Source organism: Lissotriton helveticus, chromosome 7, assembly GCF_964261635.1.
Source record: "Lissotriton helveticus chromosome 7, aLisHel1.1, whole genome shotgun sequence".
NCBI lineage: Eukaryota > Metazoa > Chordata > Amphibia > Caudata > Salamandridae > Lissotriton > Lissotriton helveticus.
The window spans coordinates 593,154,003-593,180,021 of NC_136068.1; the positions used below are offsets into that span (position 1 = coordinate 593,154,003).

At 46.8% G+C, this 26,019-nt stretch overlaps 1 protein-coding gene across 5 annotated transcripts in view; it reads left to right on the plus strand.

The window, feature by feature from the left end:
- Nucleotides 1–26,019, plus strand: part of GRK6 (G protein-coupled receptor kinase 6) — a 697,925-nt gene that overhangs the window by 147,335 nt on the left and 524,571 nt on the right. For all 5 annotated transcript variants that reach the window (XM_078652756.1, XM_078652755.1, XM_078652753.1 and 2 more), the window contains exons 3-6: nucleotides 6,928–7,040; nucleotides 8,932–9,009; nucleotides 9,168–9,268; nucleotides 23,686–23,778. In XM_078652756.1, coding sequence (XP_078508882.1) covers nucleotides 6,928–7,040; nucleotides 8,932–9,009; nucleotides 9,168–9,268; nucleotides 23,686–23,778 — 385 coding nt within the window. The remainder of the gene's footprint in view (nucleotides 1–6,927; nucleotides 7,041–8,931; nucleotides 9,010–9,167; nucleotides 9,269–23,685; nucleotides 23,779–26,019) is intronic.

A 26,019-nucleotide genomic window follows, 5' to 3' on the forward strand; every position in this document is an offset into this window, starting at 1 on the left:
GCTATTTAAGTACATGGTGGCCCGCCCGGCTGGCGAGGGCCCCCTCTTTAAACATCAGGATGGAAGGAACCTGAGCAAGTTCCAATTCACGGCAGTGATGCGCCAGGGTCTTGGTAAAGCCGGTTTTCACGCGGCGTCTTTTGCCCCTCACTCCTTCAGGATCGGCGCAGCGACCTCCGCATCGCAGCATGGCATGCCTGAGGACAGGATCCAGGCCGTGGGCAGATGGCGTTCCAGGGCCTACAAGTCATACATACGCCCACACCTTGTATAAAGAAAAAAAAAAAAAAGGGGGGGGAAGAAGAAAGGGGGGTGGGGGGCAGCCACTTTGGGATGCCGCACGGCAGGGTGCTTTGTCCCTCAACCTAACCCGGTGCGCAGCAGGCCACCTTAACGGAATTCTTTCTATTGGCAGGGGGACGCCCGCGACTGGTCTGGGTGTTGGGACATTCATTCGTGTCCAGAATGGAGTCTTGGTGGCGGCGATCGGGTCACAAGGCATTCAGGCCCAAAGCGACGTACATCCGCTGGATAGGACAACCGGGTATGAGATGGGAGCAGCTACTGCCAACGCTGGACAGCCTCATGGCAGACTCTGCGTGGCTGCCCGACGTCCTGATCATTCACCTTGGGGGCAACGACCTGACTCGACTGGGGCGCAAGGCAGTGGGGCAGGCCATCCAAAAGGACCTCACCAAGGCGGCGACATGGCTGGGTCCCACGACAGTGGTCTGGTCTGCAATGATCAGCAGGAAGCACTGGAAAGGTGCTGACTGAGACAAGGCGGTGGATAATGCGAGGCGAAAATTGAACATCGCAATGCACAAGTTCTGCTCCACCAATGACCTGGAATCAATCCGGCACGGCCTCATCCACCCGGGCCGCCCGGAGCTTTACGGCCAGGACGGGGTGCATCTCTCTGACAAGGGGATGAAGGTATTCTGGGATAACTTGTGGGGTGCAATGGCGCTCGCAGGTTGTAGTTAAAAAAAAAAAAAAGAGGGGAGCCACGAACCAGGGGCAGGAGGGGGAGCCGCAGAAAGACGTGAGCCTCCCTGCGGCGTGGCGGAAATCCTACAATGGTTGGCTAAGGAAACACACCGGCGGGCGGTGTGGAGGAGGAGGGCCACTCACTTTTGAATGCCGCACGGCAGGGTGACGTGGCCGCACAAAGGAGGGGAGTAACAGGAGGAGACGGCACTCGCGGCCCAGACCCGGCCGGACGGCAGGGCGCAAATGGTAGCGAGCTGGGGACCTAACTCCAGACAGATAAGCTCCCCTCCACGACACGCAGAAGGCGTGGGCAACCAACCACTGGAACACCAATAGACTGACAAGGAACTGGTTTTGTACAAGTGCCATTTACGAACTGAGGAGTGCACAAAAGACTGACACCTGGTATCACAAGATGGTGTCATAGTTTGTAATTTCAAGTGTATGATTGATGGGTACAGTTCGCAAATGGAAGATTGCATAACCAGTATGTGTTTAATATTAATAAAGCTGCGGCCAACAACGACCATCACTAATAACCGTTATTGTTGGCTGACATTATTTCCCATCACTTTGAAGAATGGCATGCGGGGCGGTGAGTAATTTGCGTTGGGGCGCCCACAGAATAGGCACGTGCGGGGGTTATTAACCTCCTTGGTAATCACGTGACAGCTCTGTCCTTTAGTCCACATCTTGCTTCGGTGCTAACACGCAGGAAAAATCTGTTGATACCACTCTTGATGTGTGTGTAAACGGGAAAGGGGCCTCTTGAACATATAAGAATAGTGCCAGAAGCTGATTTTATTGCATTTCAGTTTTATTAATTTGTTTACATAATGAGGTCATGAGAAGGTGCAAGTTAAATCATTTTCACATGTGAATGTTGGATGTGATCAGTCTCTTCACTCCTTATTATGTAAAAGCCAGACAACGCAAAATCAGTTATCTCTACTGGTACAGGGTTCCTCGTGGACTAGGGTTTCTTTGGTCATATCTCTATTACACATCTTAAGTAGTTTGTAATATAAAAAGTGACGTGTGTTTCGTAAATTCTTCTGCAATGCATGTCCCGCAGCAATAAGGACGGATCGGGGCAAGTGTATTTGCTACGTTCTGTATTACACACACAGACAGCAAGATAGTACCAATGATGTTCCCCTTGTTGATTGCACCCGTGAAATGCTTCTATGGTGTGGTCCAGGCCATTCCACACCGGGGTGAAAGGTGAAAAGAGACGGGGGCGTCGTACTGCCCAATCGGCAGAGTTTGCTACGCACCTGGGAATGAGAGCGCGTGCTCACAGTAACCTCCGAAGAGGGGCCGCGCTTTCGGCTGCAAGATTCCACCTCTCCTCAGCAAGTGAGATTGCAGCGCGCTACGGGCCTCATTTCCTCATGAAATTCGTGATAATCTTCACATTTGGGATTGAATGAAAATGTGATTTTTTTTTTTTATAATGAATTACTTGTAAAAAAAAAACAACAAAAAAAACAGTTGCGTAAATGAAATAAATTATTTAAAAAACGGACCAGACAACGTATTTCTCTGTGAATAGCACCCTACCAACAAGCCAGGCAACTTGGTGACGTTGTGTCCCGCGCTATGTGGGTTACTGTCTCGTAAATTGATTAGGTCTAGAACAAAATATCTGATGAGTAAAAGCAGGATTAGCTGTCTTTTGTTTTCCCTATTGCTTTTGGGTAAAAGATGTGACGGGACTTGGAGGCTTGGATAACTATTAACTCTGTGTTATACTGATATACTATCAGCAAATTGTCTTTCAATGCAATTTTACTAAATAAACCAAGTGTTATCTTAGATAAGTGCTCGTGCTAGTTTTATACCAATAATGAAAGAAAACACATCGCTCCTCAAACATACTTCTAGCAAACAGCCAGGACAGCACGTGCTCCCCAACTGATAGCAATGATGTTCTTATTAAAATGTATTATTATTTTATTTTATGTTTATTAGAAGATGTGCCCTGTGATGTGATTAACGTTATCACTATTATTATTACCACCAGCAGTGCCTTAAGTGGGATGAAGAAAAGTGTGTGTGTGTGTGGGGGGAGGGGGGGGGGCTGGAAAAGAGCCCCTACCTAGGTTAGTGACCTCTCTGTGACAAAGAGCCATGCCTTGTGGACTACCAGATCCTGTACACCTCTGCTTGCATACATTCAGTTCATAGTGGGCACTTCACACACACACACACGCACCCCTCGCACACACCCCTCTCACGCACCCCTCTCACGCACCCCTCTCACGCACCCCTCTCACGCACCCCTCGCACACGCTGCACCCTCGCACCCGCTGCACCCTCGCACCCGCTGCACCCTCGCACCCGCTGCACCCTCGCACCCGCTGCACCCTCGCACCCGCTGCACCCTCGCACCCGCTGCACCCTCGCACACGCTGCACCCTCGCACACGCTGCACCCTCGCACGCACCCCTCGCACGCACCCCTCGCACGCACCCCTCGCACGCACCCCTCGCACGCACCACTCGCACGCACCCCTCGCACACACCCCTCGCACACACCCCTCGCACACACCCCTCGCACACACCCCTCGCACACACCCCTCGCACACACCCCTCGCACACACCCCTCGCACACACCCCTCGCACACACCCCTCGCACACGCTGCACCTCGCACACGCTGCACCTCGCACACGCTGCACCTCGCACACGCTGCACCTCGCACACGCTGCACCTCGCACACGCTGCACCCATGCACACGCTGCACCCACGCACACGCTGCACCCTCGCACACGCTGCACCCACGCACTGCACCCTCACACACCTCACACACACACACAGCACCCTCGCACACACTGCACACACTGCACCCTCACACACTCTGCGCACCCTCACACTCTGCGCACCCTCACACTCTGCGCACCCTCACACTCTGCGCACCCTCACACTCTGCGCACCCTCACACGCCACATAATTACACTGCACTCAATTCAACATACACTCCAAATACCACTCAGTGCCACATAATTACGCGCCACATAATTACACTGCACTCAATGCAACATACACTCCAAGTACCACTCAGTGCCACATATTTACACGCTACATAATTACACTGCACTCAATGCAACATACACTCCAAGTACCACTCAGTGCCACATAATTACACGCCACATAATTACACAGCACTCAATGCAACATACACTCAGTGCCACAAAAGTATATGCTACATAATTACACTGCACTCAATGCAACATACACTCCAAATACCACTCAGTCCCACATAATTACACTCCACATAATTACACTGCACTCAATGCAACATACACTCCGAATACCACTGTGCCACATAATTACACGCCACATAATTACACTGCACTCAATGCAACATACACTCAAGTACCACTCAGTGCCACATATTTACACGCTACATAATTACACTGGACTCAATGCAACATACACTCCAAATACCACTCAGTGCCACATAATTACACGCCACATAATTACACAGCACTCAATGCAACATACACTCAGTGCCTCAAAATTATATGCTACATAATTACACTGCACTCAATGCAACATACACTACAAATACCACTCAGTGCCACATAATTACACTCCACATAATTACACTGCACTCAATGCAACATACACTCCGAATACCACTCAGTGCCACATAATTACACGCCACATAATTGCACGCCACATAATTACACTGCACTCAATGGAACATACACTTCAAATACCACTCAGTGCCACATAATTACACGCTACATTATTACACTGCACTCAATGCAACATACACTAAAAATGCCACTCTGTGCCACATAATTACATGCCACATAATTACACGCCATATAATTACACGCCACATAATTACACTGCACTCGATGCAACATACACTCGAAATCCCACTCGGTGCCACACAATTACACGCCACATAATTACACAGCACTCAATGCAACATACACTCAGTGCCACAAAAGTATATGCTACATAATTACACTGCAGTCAATGCAACATACACTCCAAATACCACTCAGTGCCACATAATTACACTCCACATAATTACACTCCACATAATTACACTGCACTCAATGCAACATACACTCCGAATACCACTCAGTGCCACATAATTACACGCCACATAATTACACTGCACTCAATGCAACATACACTCAAGTACCACTCAGTGCCACATATTTACACGCTACATAATTACACTGCACTCAATGCAACATACACTCCAAGTACCACTCAGTGCCACATATTTACACGCTACATAATTACACTGCACTCAATGCAACATACACTCCAAGTACCACTCAGTGCCACATATTTACACGCTACATAATTACACAGCACTCAATGCAACATACACTCAGTGCCTCAAAATTATATGCTACATAATTACACTGCAGTCCATGCAACATACACTCCAAATACCACTCAGTGCCACATAATTACACTCCACATAATTACACTGCACTCAATGCAACATACACTCCGATTACCACTCAGTGCCACATAATTACACGCCACATAATTACACGCCACATAATTGCACGCCACATAATTACACTGCACTCAATGGAACATACACTTCAAATACCACTCAGTGCCACATAATTACACGCTACATTATTACACTGCACTCAATGCAACATACACTAAAAATGCCACTCTGTGCCACATAATTACATGCCACATAATTACATGCCACATAATTACACGCCACATAATTACACTGCACTCAATGCAACATACACTCGAAATCCCACTCGGTGCCACAAAATTACACGCCACATAATTAATTACACAGCACTCAATGCAACATACACTCAGTGCCACAAAATGATATGCTACATAATTACACTGCACTCAATGCAACATACACTCCAAATAACACTCAGTGCCACATAATTACATGCCACAAAATTACACTCTACTGAATACAACATACACTCCCCATAGTGCCACTCAGTGCCACATAATTACATGCCACTTAATTACACTCTTCTCAATGCAACGTAAATACACTCCACATAACACCACTCAGTGCCATATAATTACACACCTCATACTTACACTCTACTCAATGCAACATACATACACTTTATCTATCTGTCTATCACACTCACTCACTCTATCTATCCCCATCACTGTCTATCTATGACATCACCATAGCATCACTCAGCACCACCACAGCATCGCTCAGGGGCACCACAACATCACTATGCGCTACCACAGCATCACTCGTCGCCACCACAACATCACTCGGTGCCACCACAGCATCAATCTGTGTAACCATTCAACAACAACTAGTTCAAATATGTTCTCTCAATATTTCAAGCTTTATTACAAATGTCACAAAAAGATGTTAATATTTCGCTTCTGTTCTTGGATTTTCGTCACAATGAAATACAATGGACATAATCTTCACAAAAGTTATTTACAAAAGCTATTGCCATTATAAGTTACAATAACTTTTATTTAAGTATTATTAAAAAAAATAAAAGCCATTTTTATTTGTAATATCAATACATCTAAGTCACGTAAATACAACACATAGTGCATTACAAATGCTATAGGTGTCCCATTTGCGAAAGTTAAAACTATTGGCATTGTAAATGACAAAGCTATTAATTTCGCTATTTTCAAAACCAACACATAAATACAAAATGTGTCATTTACAATACCAGTAGCTCAGACTTTCCTAATGCGAGACCTATTGCATTGCAAATGCTTGTTTATAGTGAGGTGTTTGTCTGGATGGGTCATAATGCTACCTTAATTACTATCTGCCAGTAGAACAGCAAATTATGTTTGGTATGGTTTTTTGTATTTTTTTGTGGGGGGGGGGGGTTGCAATTTGTGGGGAGGGGGGCAGGCTCTAGAGTCTTTTCACATGCTTGTCACAGAGCACTAATTTATTTTCTCTTTGTCTTTGTGCAGAGCGAGATTACGTCAGCCTCTGTGAGAAGCAGCCCATTGGAAGGGCATTGTTCCGGCAGTTCTGTGAGGCCCAGCCTGGGCTCTTCCGTTGTGTACGGTTTTTGGATGCCGTGGTAAGAAACATTTCTTCCTCTACCTCCTTGGATGAGTACTTTGATCAGGAGGGGGAAGTGCCTCCTGGTACTCTCAGCACTATGTTGGTTATGTTTTGTTTTACAGCTCTTTTGCAGAAATAACCCACAGCACACACTTATGTTTGCGAGAAAACACATTTTCTGTTTGTTGGAAATTACTATCTTCTGCGTGATATTCCCAAGAGTTTTGCATTGAATTTTTTGTTGTTGACCGTAGAACCCTATGTATTTTACTCCTGTTATGCGGTAAAGTGCAGTGCTACCCCCAACTTAGAACATGCTGAATGGGTCATACCCCTTATTGGCATATATAACTTTACTCGAAGTTGAGTATATGGTACTAAAGTGTACCCATTGCCTGTAGGTTAAATGTCACTAGTTGGACTGCATCGTCCATTGTGCCATCCACGACAGTGTAAACACCTATTGACATGCCCAAAACTTCTTTTTACATATCACTACGTCGCTCAAAAGTAGGCATGTGTGCCCATAATACAGGGTGCATGGCATTTGAAAGTAGATGAAAAAGTTTGATGTTGAGCATGTCCTTACAGTGAATAAGCCTTAAAAGCTATTTTCACTGTAGCATAATTAGCTATTCCATCGGAAAGCACTGGGGTGCAACATTATATTCAAATGCTGTATCTAGCTAGGGGATGGGACTAGCTAGAAAAATAATGAAACAACTATTTTTAATAGTTATTAAAAATCCAGTTTAATGGTGGTCTTTTTTTCTTTTTTTTTTATCCTACATATTACGAAAAAGTTACTTTTGGAAAAAGACATTTGCCGTGCCTGAACCTAAATCTGCATTTTAGCCTCTAACTTCTCCCAACCACTAACTAGCATTTGCATAGACTGAAATGAGATGTTAACTTGCTCCCAGGAGTAAACAATAAGCTAACCTGAATGGGCAGAGATGACTCGACTGAACCTGGTAGAATATGCAGGGGGTGCTGGGAGGATCCTTTTTTACAGTAATTGTCGGTCAAGTCCTGGTTGAATGTCACATTCTGATTCACAGGTCTATGGAGGTTTTTGATATGATAATTTGGGCGCACTTCAAAAAGGCATCCCTTGTCACAGTCAAATGTTAGCTAACACTTGGACAGGACCCTTTTTTCTTCCCGGCCAATCGGGCCTCAGTCGCAGTGGGCCTCTATTGACATTAGTGTCATTGCCTGTTTGACAGGTCTGCTGGGTTTCGATATAGCATTTGGGGTGCATTTCAAATGTGCAACGGTTGTTTTGGCATCCTGCCTTCACCATTTGAATATTTTAACAAAAGAAAAATGCTTCTTTCTAGCTCAAATGGGGGCAGAGGTATGTTGTCATTACATATCAAGCATAACTGGCATGCCTAACCTTGGATTCACCCTGCAACTTACTAATGGGCCGGCCAAAAGGCCAAAAACGATCTGTAGTTGCTTGTGTGTCCATTGGAGGTGGACCAAGACTCATGTGAGTATGGGTGGCCTCTGTCTTGAGTTTCATATCAGGCAAATAAACAATGGAATGGACTGGGATGCTGCCTCTTATAATTACAAGTGGCTGAGATTAATTTAAGCAAACCACCCATTACATTTTGGTTTCCTAACAAGACTGTCATTATTGGCACTAAAAGGGATAGTCATCACAATTTCCCAGGTTGTTCAGAGGAAAATGAGAGCATAAAAGTGAATTGCAGAACCTATTTTACTGTAACATTTACATTCTGCTGACTTGCATAATGTTAAATTCTCATTTATAGTTGAGACATTTCCCTCACAGTTTCCTTGTTAATAGCTGTTCTGCTTGTGTTGCATGTGCCCTCATAAAAATAATAATTCTAATAATTTATATGCTCATATTTCTCTTTGTTTCAATATAGGTAGAGTATGAAGTGACCCCTGATGAGAAACGGAAGGAATGTGGGCAGACGTTGATAGACACCTATCTGAAACCAACGGTATGAGCCCCGCAGTCCGCTCTGGAGGGGCTCTGAACCCCATGCTTTGCTGGGGGAGGTGGGAATCTACATTCTTAAGTGAGGAGCTTCTTGCTGCGTGTGGAGGAGGTAGGGTACAAAGACATTTCTTGGGGTAAATTTGCTGTGTTTACCTCCAGGGTCCAGAGTACATCCCTGAAGTGTCCAGTCAACTGGTGGATGTGTGCTTCGAGAAATTAATGGAGGATCCCTGCAAGGAGCTCTTCACAGAGTGTGCCAGGTGAGTCCTAGGGCTCAAGGAAGTAGTTCAGAATTTCCTCCGCAGTCTTGGCAGGTTAATCCTAGGGCACACACAGAGTGAGGCTTTGCTGTAGGCACAGTAAGTGAGACACCTTCATAGCCTGAGCAAAAAAGTCTACACCTAATTGGGCACGCCGCAAAATCTTGATGGATGTTTCATCATAAACAAACAATTCCTTGATATTTCTGTGAAATTTGAATCGATCTTTGTGGTTGGATTACACATGCATCAAGATACATTCCCAGACAAAGGTTCATATATAAGCAAAAAACTCGTTTTGTTTTTTCTTCCAGATACAGTTGAATTTATTTTATTTTACAATATTTGTAAAACGCAACACTTATCCGCTTTGTGATGTCCCGGCGCTAGTAAGCTACCTATTCTGACTGACCATATACCGTAAGAGCACCACCAGACTTGCCTCTTATTACTCATTTGGTCCTGCCTAGGGCTAAAATCTGCAATCTCAGGTACGAGTAGGTTTGTGAAACTCCTCTTTACCTTGTAAGACCTTAAGTCCAGTATTAGACAGGGTCTTATGAGCATGGAATAAAAGTTTGAAACATTCTCTTTTTCGCATAGGAAGCCAATTAAGAGATGCCAAGCAAGCAGAAGTAGAGCTAAATCTGTCCATATCAGTGGCAGTTTTTCACCCAATTGCACCTGGCACAACATGTACTTTCATTAACTGACTGTTCTGAGTATATATAGCTTGTGTGTACATATATATATATATATATATATATATATATATATATATATATATATATATATATATATATATATATATATATATATATATATATATTCTTGTTTTTGTATCTTTCTCTTACCTTTTTCTTTCTCCCTCGGTCCGAAGCACATGATGGCTGCCAACACTTCCTAGTTTGAAGTGTTGGCAGCCAATCGGAGGCAAGCTCGGGAGGGGATGTGTGGTTAGGCTCCGCCCAGATATCGAAAGTTATCTTTTTTTTTATTTCTCAGGAACTACTGAACAGATTTATACCATTAAAAAAAAAAGGTTACTTTCTGAACCAAGCACTGCCCATTTGGTATAATTCCGTTCAGCAGTTTGGGCTGTAGCCTTGGCTAAAATTTCCTATGGAAATTGACATGGTGAAAATGCATTTTGGGGACCCCCTGTTTTTCTCGGCCCCCGCTTGACTAATCACCCTGAAACTTTCAAAACAGGAGGTGACATCCGTGAACTTTTTTTTTTTGGAAGATTTCGCGAGGATTCGTCAAACGGGACAAAGATATTGGCAAATCAAAAAACGCTTTTTCTATGGATAATAGGTCCTAACTAGAACTACCTACTGGCATCCGCCAGTAGGTAATATATATGTATACTGGATATTTGAATTGTAAATGTACGCAATGCAGCAGAAGATGTACTATATGTGACCCCAAAACCAATTTGAAATTTCAAAACCATATTGGTGCAAACAAGACTAGAAAACCTGTAAAACTATGTAAATATTGGTCCTATGTGGCACAACCTATATTGGTAATGAAATGTGTAAAAACGACGTGTCCCAGAAAGCCTGTGACGAAACAGGAAGTCACATGATGGCGGTTTTGAATTTATGAAGTATGGTGAGACCCGCGAAAATCAGCCATGATCAAGCGACCACTGCGCCTCTGGCCTGGTCGCCCCCCTGCTCCTTGCCGCGCCTGCCTGTGTGCCCCTGCTCACCTGCATACCGAGCCCTCTCGCCGAGTCCTCTCCTCGCCGACGCCGTCAGCAGCGCCCCAGCCGCCGCTGGGCCGCCCGCTCGGCCGGTCCCGTTCCCGCGCCTCCTGGTTGCGGCCCCGCCCCCTCGCCAGACGATTGGGCACCCCTTCCCGCCTCCCAGCTGACCCACCCTACCTGCTCCCCTCTTATGACGCCCCCAGAGCGACCGCGCAGCGGACGTGCACAGCGGGAGCACCGATTGAGCGCCGAAGGTGCGCCAAAGGTAAGCCCGTCTGCGCCCGTCCGCGCCTGGCCCGCGCCCAGCGCCAGGACCCCTGGCCCCCACCGCCGGAAGCCGACCAGACGGACCTACGACGCCACCGAACTCAACGCACTCAACACCGGCCGAACCCCGGGTTGCTACCGAGCCACACCGAGACGCACCCACGGACCCTTCAGCTGCCACTCCTGCAAGTTCACCTGCAACCGGACCCACGCCACATCAGCTCCCACCAAGCCGAACTCCAGCAGCACCCACCTGAAGTGCATCCTGCTCAACACCCGCTCCGTCCACAGACACGCCGTCGAGCTCTGGAACCTGCTCGACACCACAGACCCAGACGTCGCCTTTCTCACGGAAACCTGGATGAACGCCTCTTCCGTGCCCGACATCGCCATCGCCATCCCAGAGGGCTACAAGATCACCCGGAGGGACCGCGCCAACCAGACAGGAGGAGGCATCGCCATCATCCACAGGAACACCATCCGCATCTCGACCAACACCGACGACACCCTCGCACCCGCCGAACACCTACACTTCCAGATCCACGTCAACCCCAAGACCACCCTCAGAGGCACCCTCATCTACAGACCCCCGGGACCACGCACACAATTCAGCGAGGACATCGCCGACTTCGTCAGGCCGCACGCCCTCCCCTCCGCCGACTACCTCCTCCTCGGGGACCTCAACTTCCACCTGGAGAACAACAACGACCGCAACACCACCACCCTGCTGGACAACCTCGCCAACCTCGGACTCAAGCAACTGGTGACCACCCCCACACACTACGCCGGACACACACTCGACCCGATCTTCTCTTCCAGCAAGGACATCGCCTTCAGCCACGCCACGGGACTCCACTGGACGGACCACAGCTGCGTCCACTTCAGCTTCAGAAGGACCACGATCCACCACCACCAGCAACAGGCTCCCCGCAGAAGCTGGAACAAGATCACTGCAGACCAGCTCGCGACTTCCCTGAGCAAGAACCCCCCACCAGCACAACTAACCCCAGCCAAGCAGCCACCAACCTCACGAAATGGATCAGCAACTGCGCAGACGACCTCGCCCCGCTGAAGACCCCGCCGAGCAGACCCGGCAGCAAGAAAGCCCCATGGTTCAACGACGAACTCAAGAGCTCCAAGAAGAATTGCAGAGCACTCGAGAAAACCTGGCGCAGAGACCCAACACCAGACAACATGACTGCCCTCAAGCTCGCCACCCGAAAACACCACCAGCTGATCCACGCCACCAAGAAAACCGCATTCAAGGAACGACTGGACAACAACGCACACAACAGCAAGGAACTCTTCAACATCGTGAAAGAGCTCTCCAACCCCAACGCCGGAAACAACATCACCCCTTCGCAAGACCTCTGCAACTCCCTCGCCTCCTACTTCCACAACAAGATCGCGGACATACACAACAGCTTCAGCACTCAACCTACGCACGCCACGACCGAACCACCGCCCCCGCCACCATCCTCCGCGCCTGGACCCCGATCAGCACCGAAGACACCATCCGCACGATGAACTCCATCCACTCCGGATCTCCGACAGACCCCTGCCCTCACCACGTCTTCAACAAGGCCGACGCTGTCATCGCACCCCACCTGCGGGACATCATCAACACCTCCTTCGACATCGCCACCTTCCCGGAGAGCTGGAAGCACGCCAAACTCAGCGCTCTACTCAAGAAACCATCAGCAGACCCAACCGACCTCAAGAACTACCGCCCCATCTCGCTGCTCCCGTTTCCAGCCAAAGTCATCGAGAAGACCGTCAACAAGCAACTGGCCGCCTTCCTCGAGACAAACGGCTCCCTCGACCACTCGCAGTCTGGCTTCCGGGCCAACCACAGCACCGAGACCGCCCTGATCGCAGCCACCGATGACATCCGAGCCCTGCTCGACAACGGAGAAACAGCGGCCCTCATCCTCCTGGACCTCTCCGCGGCCTTCGACACGGTCTGCCACCGTACCCTAGTACAGCGCCTCAGCAACGTCTGAATCCAGGAGAAGGCACTGGAGTGGATCACCTCCTTCCTCGCCGGAAGGACACAGAGAGTCCGCCTCCCCCCGTTCAGATCGGAAGCCACCGAAGTCATCTGCGGCGTTCCTCAAGGCTCCTCGATCAGCCCAACACTCTTCAATGTCTACATGAGCCCCCTCGCAGCCATCGCACGCCAGCACAACCTGAACATCATCTCCTACGCCGACGACACCCAGCTGATCCTCTCCCTCACCAATGACCCCGCCACCGCCAGAGCCAACCTGCACGAAGGGATGACAGACGTAGCCAAATGGATGTCGAACAGCCGCCTGAAACTGAACTCAGACAAGACGGAAGTCCTCATCCTGGGACCCTCACCCTCCGCCTGGGACGACTCCTGGTGGCCCCCCGCCCTGGGCAGCGCACCCAAACCAACAGACCACGCACGCAACCTGGGCTTCATCCTGGACTCCTCCCTCTCCATGACCAGACAAGTCAACGCCGTCTCCTCGTCATGCTTCAACATCCTGCGCATGCTTCGAAAGATCTTCCGATGGATCCCCACCGAGATCAGGAAGACGGTCACCCAGGCCCTCGTCACCAGCCGTCTGGACTACGGCAACTCCCTCTACGCTGGAACCACCGCCAAACTCCAGAAAATACTCCAGCGGATCCAGAACACCTCAGCACGACTCATCCTAAAGGTAGACAGTGGCAGTGTCTCCCTACCCCGCTTGGCGCCAGGTAAAACATTTGCAGAGCAGAAGACTCTGCTGGCTTTGTTCTCTCCTAATTAGCTCTATGTCACGCTATTTTAAAAATTGATAACGAATTTTTAAAACCTCACTGTGTGTTCCTTGTGTTAAAATTGATGTGATAATTTTTAAACACGCATTTACTGCGCACTCACGTTCTTTGGGGCTGCCAGGGTCATTCAGGCTCGTTTTCTACATCTCTGCTCCGTGTTGCAGCCTGCCCGCCCCGGTCCGACTCGGTAGCCAATACCGTTGAGCGGAGGGCGGGGCAGGTAAGAGCCAGAGTGAAACGCCCAGGTACTTCCTGAAAGCTCGAGTGGAGCGGTTAGCGCTCTAGCCTTCTAGCACACAGGGCTATTTAGCCACTCGTCGGCCCTAGCGCGCAGCGGTTGCGCGCAGGGTGGCGCCTAAGTCTGCGCCTAAGACGAGCCAAAGACCAGCCCGTCTGCGCCCGTCCGCGACAGGACGGGGCACAGGGGCCATGGGGGCTGCTTCAATCGGTCTCCAAGGACATTCCCCGCGAGGGCTCAAATATACACCTCAGGTACTGTGGCAACTTAAATCTGCCCCTCTATCGGGCTGTAAACGGGATGTGTTCCCTGAGATAGAGGGCCCTTTTTCCTGCTACCATTGCCATAGTCAGTTCAGTACTCTAATAAGAGATAATTCTGGGGCTAAATATTATCAACCAGGCAAATTGCCTAGAAACATTGAGATCGATTCTACCCAGACTCCCTCTGGGAGGAAAAACATACTTTGCAATATTAGATCACTTTCCAAACATACTGCTGAAGTATGGGACTTAATCTCCTCAAAACAGCCCGACTTGTGCTATCTTACAGAGACATGGTTAAAACCACACTCCACCCCTGCTATAACCCTAGGAATTCCTGTCGACTACAAGATAGTCAGACCGGACCGACCTATAAAATCTGGTGGTGGGATAGCCATTGTATATAAACAAGAAATCAGCATCACGATATTAGATGAGCTAAGTACCCCTGAAATGGAACTACTAATTTTTAAAATTGTATGGTCCCCCAAAGAAAGTCAAAAAGGTGCCCTAGTATACCGTCCTCCGGGGCCCTGCACAAACTTTTCCAATAGGCTGATTGAGCTACTGGCCCCTCGTATTAATAATGAGAGCAACTTCATACTGGTAGGAGATTTTAATGTTCACAGCGAAAAGCTGGATTGTAAGGAGGCACAGACCCTACTGACAGATTTATCCTTATTAGGACTATTAAAACGAAATTCTGGGCCCACACATCAGGCCGGACACACGCTCGACCTGGTTTTATCTAATTTCCTGTCAATTTCAGGTCTACCTGGAGTTCAGGTTAACTGGACTGATCACTTTTTAATGGAATTCTACACCCCATATTCTAACCCTACCCCTGCAAGGACTATCTCCCTACCTAGTGTGCGCAGACAATGGCACAAAATTACTGCTGAGACCTTCAAGGAAAAATTCAAGCCGTTGCCATCCTCCCCACTGATAATGCTGAAATAGCACTTGGGAAAATTGAATGCGCAACTAGGGATGCGATAGATAAAATTGCCCCCATGAAGCAATTTAAACCCCGACCTGCTAAAAAACAGGAAGTCTGGTTCTCGGACCATCTAAGGACGTTAAAGCTAACCGCCAGGAAGCTGGAGAAGAAGTGGAGAACCTCTCATTTGGTAGAGGACAAGAACAAATATTGGGACTCACTATCCATCTACCATAAAGCCATCCGGGTAGCACGAAAAACCCACATTACGGCACAAATCACAGCTGCAGGGAATTCACCCAGGGTCCTTTATCAAATCCTTCAAACATTTGTTAAACCCATACCATGTGAAACACCTGAGGTAGCATCACAGCAGCTGTGCAATGAAATATCTCAATTTTTTACAGAAAAAATAGACAAAATCTATGAGAAAATAATCAATGCCAGTAAGACCATCACTACAGATACAGCGCCTCTCCCAATAGACGCCGACCTGAAGCAGAGTACGTACTCTTTGGATACCTTCCCTCCTATTTCGTCCGATAACATCCTCTCTTTGATCTTACAGATCAAAAGTGGTAGCCCAGACGATACTATCCCAGCGAGGATAATGCCCGCCTTAGCGGACCAACTCTGCCCCATGATTGGAGACATGGTAAACCTTTCTCTGAGCACAGGTAATGTCCCCAGAGAATGGAAACGAGCCATTGTTAGACCAATTAGGAAAAACACTGCGACTCCATGGACCGAATTGGCTAATCTGAGGCCCATCTCATTACTACCTTTCCTAGGAAAACTGACTGAGAAGCATGTCAACCACCATCTCTCCAGCTATATCGAACTTGCTGGGGCTCTAGACTACTCTCAGTCAGGGTTCAGACCCAAACATAGCACTGAATCCACCCTTCTGTCAGTCACTGATGACCTGCACATGTACCAGGACAAGGGCATCTCAGTAATCTTAGTTCTTTTAGATCTGTCTGCAGCGTTCGACACCGTGTCACATTCCATCCTGACTGAGCGGTTGTCGAACGCTGGCATTAAGAACAAAGCCCTTGCCTGGCTAAGGAGTTTTTTATCCGAGCGCACCCAGACTGTCACCATGGGTGCATATCGTTCAGCGGAGATGGAGATATCAAAAGGGGTGCCCCAGGGTTCGTGTCTTAGCCCGACCCTCTTCAACATTTATGTGGCACCCCTGGCTAGAGTGATGCGTAGGTACGGGTTTATCCCAGTATCCTACGCTGATGATACCCAGCTCCTCTTCCCTTTTAAAACCCTCTCCGCTGAAGTAAGAAACTCCTTTTCATCAGGCATGAAGGCAGTGGCACATTGGATGTCTTCTAACTGCCTTCAGTGCAACGTCAGCAAGACGGAAGTCATGCTGTTTGGAGAAGCCAGGATGCTATGGGCCCCAGATTGGTGGCCACAGGACTTGGGAGCAGCCCCAGAACCAAAGCAGATAGTGAAAAACCTGGGGGTCCGTTTGGACCAAGAACTATCTCTAAAACAGCACTCCAACTTTATCTCGGGTTCTTGCTTCCATACCATCAGCCTGCTGCGCAAGGTCTTCCCTCTACTGCCGGATTCTTTTAGGAGGACGCTAGTACAGGCACTCGTGCTAAGTCGGATCGATTATTGTAATGGCCTGCTGCTTTCAGCCAATGAAGGTGTGCTGGCTAAGCTCCAGGTCATTCAAAATACAGCGGCCCGACTAGTTCTGAATGCCCCGCCAAGGACTCCATCCAAACCCCTCCTTGAGCAATTACATTGGCTCTCGATCCGGCAAAGAACAAAATTCAAGATAGCTTGCCTGATCCACAAATGTCTCCATGGACAAGGGCCTGCTTATCTTAAAAACAAATTTATTCCCTATATGCCATCTCGAACGCTAAGATCAAGCAACAATTTGCTCTTAGTGGTGCCCCGCGCCAAGAAAGCGAGGCATGGGAATAAAGCATTGTCAATTACAGGACCCACACTATGGAACAGACTTCCTCTGTCCCTAAGACAGTGTACTGAGCACTTGAAATTCAGAAGGCAACTGAAAACTGTTTTATTTAAAAATGAGATCTAGCATCTGCTCCAATTTCACATCTTCTGTTTAGCCGGCACCAAAAGCGCAGAGATACTCCATCTGGAGTCGATTCAAGCGCTATAAAAACCAGCAAATAAATAAATAAATCCTGGACATCCCCCGCCGCAGCCACATCTCCGGACACCTGAGAGACCTGCACTGGCTCCTGGTCAACAAGAGAATTACCTTCCGGCTCCTCACCCACGCACACAAAGCCCTACACAACCGAGGACCAGGATACCTCAACAGCCGCCTCAATTTCTACGCTCCCAAACGCCAGCTTCGATCGACCAGCCACGCCCTCGCCGCCGTCCCCCGCATCTGAAGAGCCACCACAGGAGGAAGGTCCTTCTCCTACCTGGCCGCCAAGACGTGGAACTCCCTTCCGACCAACCTCCGCCTGACCCAGGACCACCTCGCCTTCAGGAAGCAGCTCAAGACCTGGCTGTTCGAGCAGTAGCGGACCCCCTCCCCCCAGCGCCTTGAGACCCTCCGGGTGAGTAGTGCGCTATATAAATGCTCTGATTGATTGATTGGTCTCAGAGAGACTGAAACGCGTTGGTTGGTAGCGGAGATATGCCTGTGTAAATGCAGAAGTGCTGTTAGTTTTGAAAGATAAATAAAGAAATTCATGGAAACGTCCCTCTTGAGTGCGCTCCGTTCTTCTATGTGGAAGGTTGGAATTGTATTATACGGCTTGGCTCTGCCGTGGAAGTGCACTGCTCTAGATCCGCCAAGGGTCAAACGAGATTGAGCCGTAGGTGGAGTATGTATATATAAAGTTCTTCAGTCATTTCGTTGGGATATTTCTGGAAAGGTTTTTATACACTAAAGGATTTTTTTAGATAAACGCATGGAACTGTATCTGGCTAGTGGACGTTTGGCTTCATCTTTTTTTTTCTCTTCACTTTATGGCCAATACCTTTCTAATATACTAACCTTCCACAAAGTAAATTTTTTATTTTATTCTTTTCTTCCTTACCTTTCTCTTCTGACAGCCCTTTTATATTACAAGGGTAAAAAACACACTGGGCTGTCCTAGTAGAATTAAACACAGGTTAGCAGTTTTCAATGTACTCCTGATATAGTGTGTGAGATTATGGGTTTGGTATTCTGGTCAGACCACTTATCGGATTCTTCATTAAGTTTTATCATAAATGTCTTTGGCCTGACCTAAAAGGTGCCTTGCCTGAAAGATCCTATTTCGTTGCTCGTAACACAGTGTTTTGGATTGGCTCAGACAGATTCTCTGTGAATGCATTCAGGAGTGGTCCGTTTTCTTTTTAAGTTATTATTAGTGACTTGTAGAGTGAATGGCTACCTAGACAAGGATACTGGGTTTCCTGTGTGTCTCCTTTTCTTTCGGAAAACGTTTGCTGGCACTCACTTGTTGTAAACTGTCTTTTCCAGTTATTATCACAGTCTCCTCTCTGCATAAAGTGATGTTCTCTTACCCTTCTCTAACATTCCTTGTATATAATGTGGTGGTCACCTTGGCAATGCTCTTTTGGGATTTCAGGTTCTAGGAGGAGGTATCAACCATCCAGCCCATTCTCCTGTAGTACATGCCTAGAGCCATGTTGTTGGGACAGAACATCTTCTGTACGGCTTTGAAGAGCTTTCTACCTTGCCCTCTGTGAACATGACAATCACACATGTCCACTGAGCGTCTTCCTGTTTACATGGATAGAGGCCCTGAAGCTTGGCTCTGTGGTAGAGGGGCAATGTTTAGTGCACCCCCCTATACAGAGAGTCACTACTGTTCTCCACCCAGGCTGTGGTGGACGAAGATTAACGGCAGCATTAATCTAATCTCTGGTACTACTACCCCTGTATCCTTTAGAAGTGGCTGCCTACCACCTCTCTCTTGCTAAAATCTGTGCAGTCTCCCTTACCTGGGTTTAGTTTTGCCTCACTGGTATGTGTGATGTGTGTATTGAAAGCCGGTGGGTTCTCTAGGTGAGAATGGTAAACCATTGTAAACGGGCATCTTTTCTGCGGAACATTCCAGCTCCCCTCTGCCCCTCCCTATTCTTAATAGAGGCTTGGTGGGTTGGTGTAAACACTAGCTCTTATTTGTATTTAGCTTTGATTCTCTCTGCTGGGAAGTGGTTGGACCTCCTGAAGTCCCTCTCTAGGTATAGGATAGACAGATGCCAAGAGACTGGGAGAAGCCTCCCTACATGGACTGACCATGGACTGACTATGCACAAAATATGCCCCAGGATTGAAGGGGAGCAATTATGCAAAAGTAACTGACACTGATTGGATTATTCTGTCAATCGGGGAATGATATGAGTCTGGCCTCATCTGCCAGTAGGTGGTCCAAGGCTGCTCTTCTTTTCTGATAAGACACCCACAAGGGTTCATCGAGGAAGTGGATATCCAGGTGTGGAGTCCAGGGGTTCGATTACCATTCTCCTTTCAGACTCGGGGATTGGGTTACTTCCCTTCCCAAAACGTTTCTAGTTGCAAAATTCGAACTGCATAATTCTTCCAGAAGCCTGTCTGACACCGTTTTAGTCTGGGGGATATGGCATCAGAACTTTAAGCTGTTCGGCATCTGTGTGCCTGACCAATAATGACTTGTCCTGCTCTTCCATATAGAGGCTGTTAGAGTAGCTGTTATCATGCGGGTGAATGAATGGTCGCTACTTGTAACTGGTCAGCATTTACTTGGGTGTGCCCAAGTGATGCATCCATTGCAGCAGCCAAAGGCATTCGTTATGTGATTTCTTCTGCCCAAACAAATCATCCTCACTTTTGCTCTTACTCATGATGTCATATGATTAAAGGTCATGGGGCAGTTCAGGACTCAGTGAATGTTGCTACACTGCCTTTACATATGCTGGATTTAATTTTACACATATATACACATTATCTCTCCGCATCTTTAGCCTTTTATCCTCCTTTACAGCACAAAAATGTACATACGTTGTGTATATGCTAATGCACTATATGTCTGTTATTCTTTGTTGGTGCGAGAAAGAATTTACAAGGTGCAGTTCCTGTGCATTAGTCTTTGAGAGGATTGCAGTGTCTTTCACAAGCTGCATAATCTTCACTTTCAACTGCATTTTTCATATTTTTCTGGGTGCTACATTTACTAAGTTTAGAATAACTTTGAGGCATTTTACTTTCTTCTTTTAGCATCCATGTTATTGTACTATGAGGTCAGAATCCCTGCAGAGAGAACCTACTAGTTAATCCGTTGTCTAGTATGAGTTTTGATAAGTTTTCAGCTCCTTCCAGAACTGTAATGGGGAATTGGCCTTCTGGATTTGAAATGGAATGATGTTCCAGATTCTGTGTACGTAGCAGGAAAAAGCACAGCGCCTAGACATTCATCTTTGTTTTTTGCAGTTCCTCGGTTCTCTTATGGCTATGCTGCTGCTTCGCGTTTGTGTTCTGCAATATAGCATGTGGTCTTGGTACTGATAGTATTTGTGAAACATACAGCCAGTTTTGAATGTCGCACCTGATTATGAGTGTGAGTTTCAGAGAGATTCTGTTAAATGTCCAAATAACTTAGAAAAGAGCTGCGGCATGAAGGAAATCTATCCAGTGGTTTTATGGGGTTTCTTGCTATATTTCTATTAAATGTGTTCAGGGCTTTTAAATGGATTGCTATAATAGCTCTACATTTGTAAATTGTTTGTCAATCAATCCATCAATCATGAAATTTGTATAGCGCGCTACTCACCCGTAGGGGTCTCAAGGCGCTGAGGGGGGGGGGTCCCTAGTGCTCGAACAGCCAGGTCTTGAGTCCTCTTCTGAAGGAGAGGTGATCCTGGGTCAGCCGTAGGTGAGTGGGGAGGGAGTTCCAAGTCTTGGCTGCCAGGTAGGAGAAGGATCTTCCTCCGGTGGATTTCCGAATTCTTGGGACGGAGGCAAGGGCGAGGCTGGCAGATCGGAGTTCGCGGGTGGGTGTGTAGAAGGGGAGGCGGCTGTTGAGGTACTTCGGGCCCAAGTCATGGAGAGCCTTGGGTGCGTGGGTGAGGAGTCTGAACGTGATCCTCTTGTTGACGGTGAGCCAGTGCAGGTCTTTCAGGTGGGCGGAGATGTGGCTGCGGCGCGGGATGTCCTGGATGAGTCATGCTGAGGCGTTCTGAATGCGCTGGAGTTTTTTCTGGAGTTTGGCCGTGGTTCCAGCGTAGAGGGTGTTTCCATAGTCTTGACGGCTGGTGACTAGGGCCGGGGTGACCGTCTTCCTGGTTTCGGTGGGGATCCATCGGAAGATCTTTCGGAGTATGCGCAGGGTGTTGAAGCAGGATGATGAGACTGCGTTCACTTGCTTGGTCATCGCGAGGGAAGAGTCCAGGATGACGCCCAGGTTGCGTGCGTGGTCCGTTGGTTTGGGTGCGCTGCCCAGGGCAGGCGGCCACCAGGAGTCGTCCCAGGCGGAGGGCGATGATCCCAGGATGAGGACTTCCGTCTTGTCTGAGTTCAGTTCAGTTTGTATTGGCACAAGTATTCTGTATTGTGAATGGTTTAAACAAAAAAGTTGTTCATGTGGTTGTCTTCACAGTTGTTTCTCGTGGAAAGAAAAGTTGGTGAGGTTCATTACAATAAATGGTATTAGCTGATATACCTTTTAAAGTTTGTCTCGATTTGTCTAAGGTGGTCTAGTGTTATTTCTGGCTTTCATTTGAAACAGTTGATCGTTTTTTATCTCATAATTAACCTCCTTTTTTAGCAGAAAGTATCTACCTTTCTATGCTAAATGTGATCTGGAGTGCAATCTGAGTCTGTTGAAGGTCTTAAGTGTCAAGACACCTTGTAGACTATGGGTAAAGAAAGGAATATCCTGCATCAAATGTGCCATACCCCTCGATCATCCTTTTAACAGAGGTATATCTGGAGCATCAGTAGTCATTAATTTCTTTCCTTGCTAAAGAATAGTGTAGATATGTGGATATCAGTCTTGCTAACTGCTATGACTGTAGGTTTTGCACGGTGAATTAACCAACTTTCTTCTGTTGAAAGGTCATTCCTGAGTGTCGCCCCTCTGGTGGCTCACTTCTTTACTATTTACTAAGCAATCAGTAACTCAAAAGTTGGTGTCGGTGATGGTGCATATGTTTTTCTTTGAGCATTACAAACTGCTATTCTTTTATTTTGTATTGTATTTAACCCTACAATAAATTTAACATTGCAAACAAAGAACACTTTAACATTTGTATTCACTTGAATACACATATTTTTGCATTAAAACTAGGGAAGCCTGACCTTTTTGCCTTCTTAGAAATGCACGTTTCCACCTTGGGTCCGATTTGTACTGAATTATAATCACTCGTATGTAGTTTTGTTCCCCACAATGTTCTGTTCCTGGATTAATTTAAGGTCAAGAGTTGTAAAGCGCCTTTTCTACTTTCTAGGCTCCTGTTCTTAGACTTCTTCCTTTGAGTACATTTTTAATGTATGGCAATGTGACGTAATAACTGTTGGAAATTCGGGACTCTTTTTTGGCATCTTAAAGTTGAAGCATACTTCATAAAGTTTATTAGTGAAAATTCAGTGACTTGAGCTGGATCATCTTTTCCTGCATTTTCTTATGTAGCGGGTTGCAGCAAACCGGCAAATTTTGTGGTTTTGTATTTCCCCATAGTTTTATATAGCACAAACTTGACTCAAACGTATCCGAGCGCTTTACACGAGCACAGTTGCATTACACAAGGACATATTATTTTTTTGTTAGTCACAGGGAGATTCCGTGATTTGCCCAGAATCACAGGATGTTGGGCGTCATTGCTGAGACTCGAACCCGGTTCCCTAGATGTGAGATCGACCGCCCTAACCGCTAAGCTACATCCTCGCCCCAATTCCACAGGGGTTGCCTCTGTTCGTGGAATTTATGAATGCCAGTTCCTATGAATTTCAGGGACAGGGTTTCACTGTCTGAGTCTCATGTATAGTAAATGTAAGCTCACGAAGTTTGCAATGAGCTCTTAAGCATGCCTAAGGAAAGGCTGTGAGGTGATGGTGTGGGCAATGTTTGGTCTTCATGGTAGGTATTAAACCCTCTTTAAGTAACATTCTTTTGTTTAGGATTGAACTGTCCACTACATTCTCTGTCATTGACTCTCAAAAGACAATCATGCAGTCTAACTTTTTTTCTTTTCTAGGTTGATACATGACTACCTGAGCGTTGCTCCTTTTGCTGATTACCTAGACAGCATCTACTTCAATCGCTTCCTGCAGTGGAAATGTCTGGAGCGGTAAGATGGTTTTACCAAAATGCTCACTAGTTTAGTAACTTTGCTGAGGTAATGACCGTGTGTCGGCAGTGGCGAATATATTTTCATAAATTTAGGGATATAGGTAGTAGGGGAGACATAGGCTGTTCAATGGAGAGTGTTGAATCTCATTACGCTATATATATATATATATTGCTCCACGCCTCCTCCCCCAGCCGGGAAAGAAGACACAGCACTCACGGGGTGTTAAATTTCAGTAGCTTCCTTTATTGCAAGCGCTCCTCACAGACGCGTTTCGGGGCAAGCCCTTTATCAATGTGTCAACACGAGTGTTGCACAGGAGCCATTTTTAAAGTGCAGCGTGCGATATCGTGAGAGAGTGAGGTTGGACTACTCAGTGTTCATACACATGAGCGCCATGTTGGAAAGTGCAAAACAAACAGAAATTCATGCATATTCGATGTTATTCGTTTTTAAACATTAATTAAAACATTCATGTGATATTTCATTCAGCCGTGAATCGGCCATCCCCCAAAACATACGAAATTTCCCAAAAACCTCATTAGACTTTGTATAAGCGGTTGTAACTTGAGTAAACATTATTCAATTTGAAACTTAATAACATATTTCGATTTCCATTCAAAATTTAAAAGATCTTAGACGATATCGTCTTACTCGTGCAACCTATATTCTTGGTTTGGCGTGGCTTTGGGGAACTAAGTTTGTTCGCTTATTAGGCCGCACCTTCCTCTGCAATCTTGCCGCAGTGATAGGGATGCGTTGCAATACTTTGGGTTGGACCAGGTAGCAGATCATGAAAGGGGCGGTAACAGGTTACTTAAACTTAGACGCCTGGAATTAAGGTACATTATTGACCTGCAGACAAAAATTCCTAAGGGCCTCAACAGTGGGGAAGAACTGGCGATACATTTGGGGAAATGATACAGTTAATACATGTCCACAACCACCGACAAATTCTTGAGGAAATCATACTGCCTTAGGCACTATGTAGAGATAACTTGGCGGTTTCTGGTTGCAGAAACCGCCCTAGCCGATCCACGGCAAGATTGAAGAGGAAGGTGCGGCCTAATAAGCGAACAAACTTAGTTCCCCAAAGCCACGCCAAACCAAGAATATAGGTTGCACGAGTAAGACAATATCGTCTAAGATCTTTTCAATTATTTTTTTATATATATTATACACTCTTGTTATGGAAATATGTTATGAACTATATGCCTAGTTTGGGTAATGTTTTTTTACTTCTAAATGAAAACCTGTTAAACTACTATAAAGTACATTTGACTGAGAATACACCTCAGAAATTTAAAAAGGGAATAAATGATAATGCTATGCTGGAAAAATCGATTCTGCCACTTTAAGGATACCAAATGCTGCACCGTCTCACTATGCCCAGCAGTGTCGTTCAGTCTGGTAGTCAGTGTTTGTTCGAGGCAGGTTTGGCTGTAGATACACATGCTTTGTATACTTCTGCATACTCCTGCCATCTAATGTTGGGTCCAAATGTGTGCAAGTTGTTTTTTTTCCAAAAAGTCTTTCGAGTCACAAGGTAAAGTTACTTCCCCTCTTGGTGATAATGCGCATGGGCATTGACTCCATTATTAGATTGTTTACTTTCCACCGTCTGGTTTCAACTTGTATTACTGTGCTCCAGTTCGAGACTGTTTCGAACTCCTTTCAGTTAATTAGCCACCCTTACCGGGTATTGTTATCAAATGAGTTCCATCTTTTTGAAAATTGGAAAACTTTCTGTTGTCACATCGACGTGACCGCGGCTTTCGAGCCTCAACCATTCGGGCCTACCTTTCCTTTTCTACAGCTTCTCCTAGAATTCCCTGCTGATGGAATGGACTCCATTCCATTTGTGCCCAAGTGCCATGCCAAGTACCCGTGAACTGACCTTCACCAGATCTGCAACTTGTGCTTGTCTCCCGATCACAAGGAAGAGCACTGCGAGGTATGTTGTTGGTTCTGATCCAAGGAGACTTTATGGGACTGAAGTGTACTTCACACAGAGACGCAGCGCTGGGAGGTAGATGACACACTTGACATTTTGAGACGCCAGGATGTTGAGGACGAGGAGGAACGGGTTCCCCCATCCTGCGGCTGAGGAAGTTACTTTTACCGCGCATAACGCTGACTTGAAAATCGATCTCCAACTGCAAGATCTTCACTGTGTCAACCCATTCCCCCATCCTGCCACCTCAAAAACGTTCTGTTTCAAGTGAGCATAAGGCTTCTGGA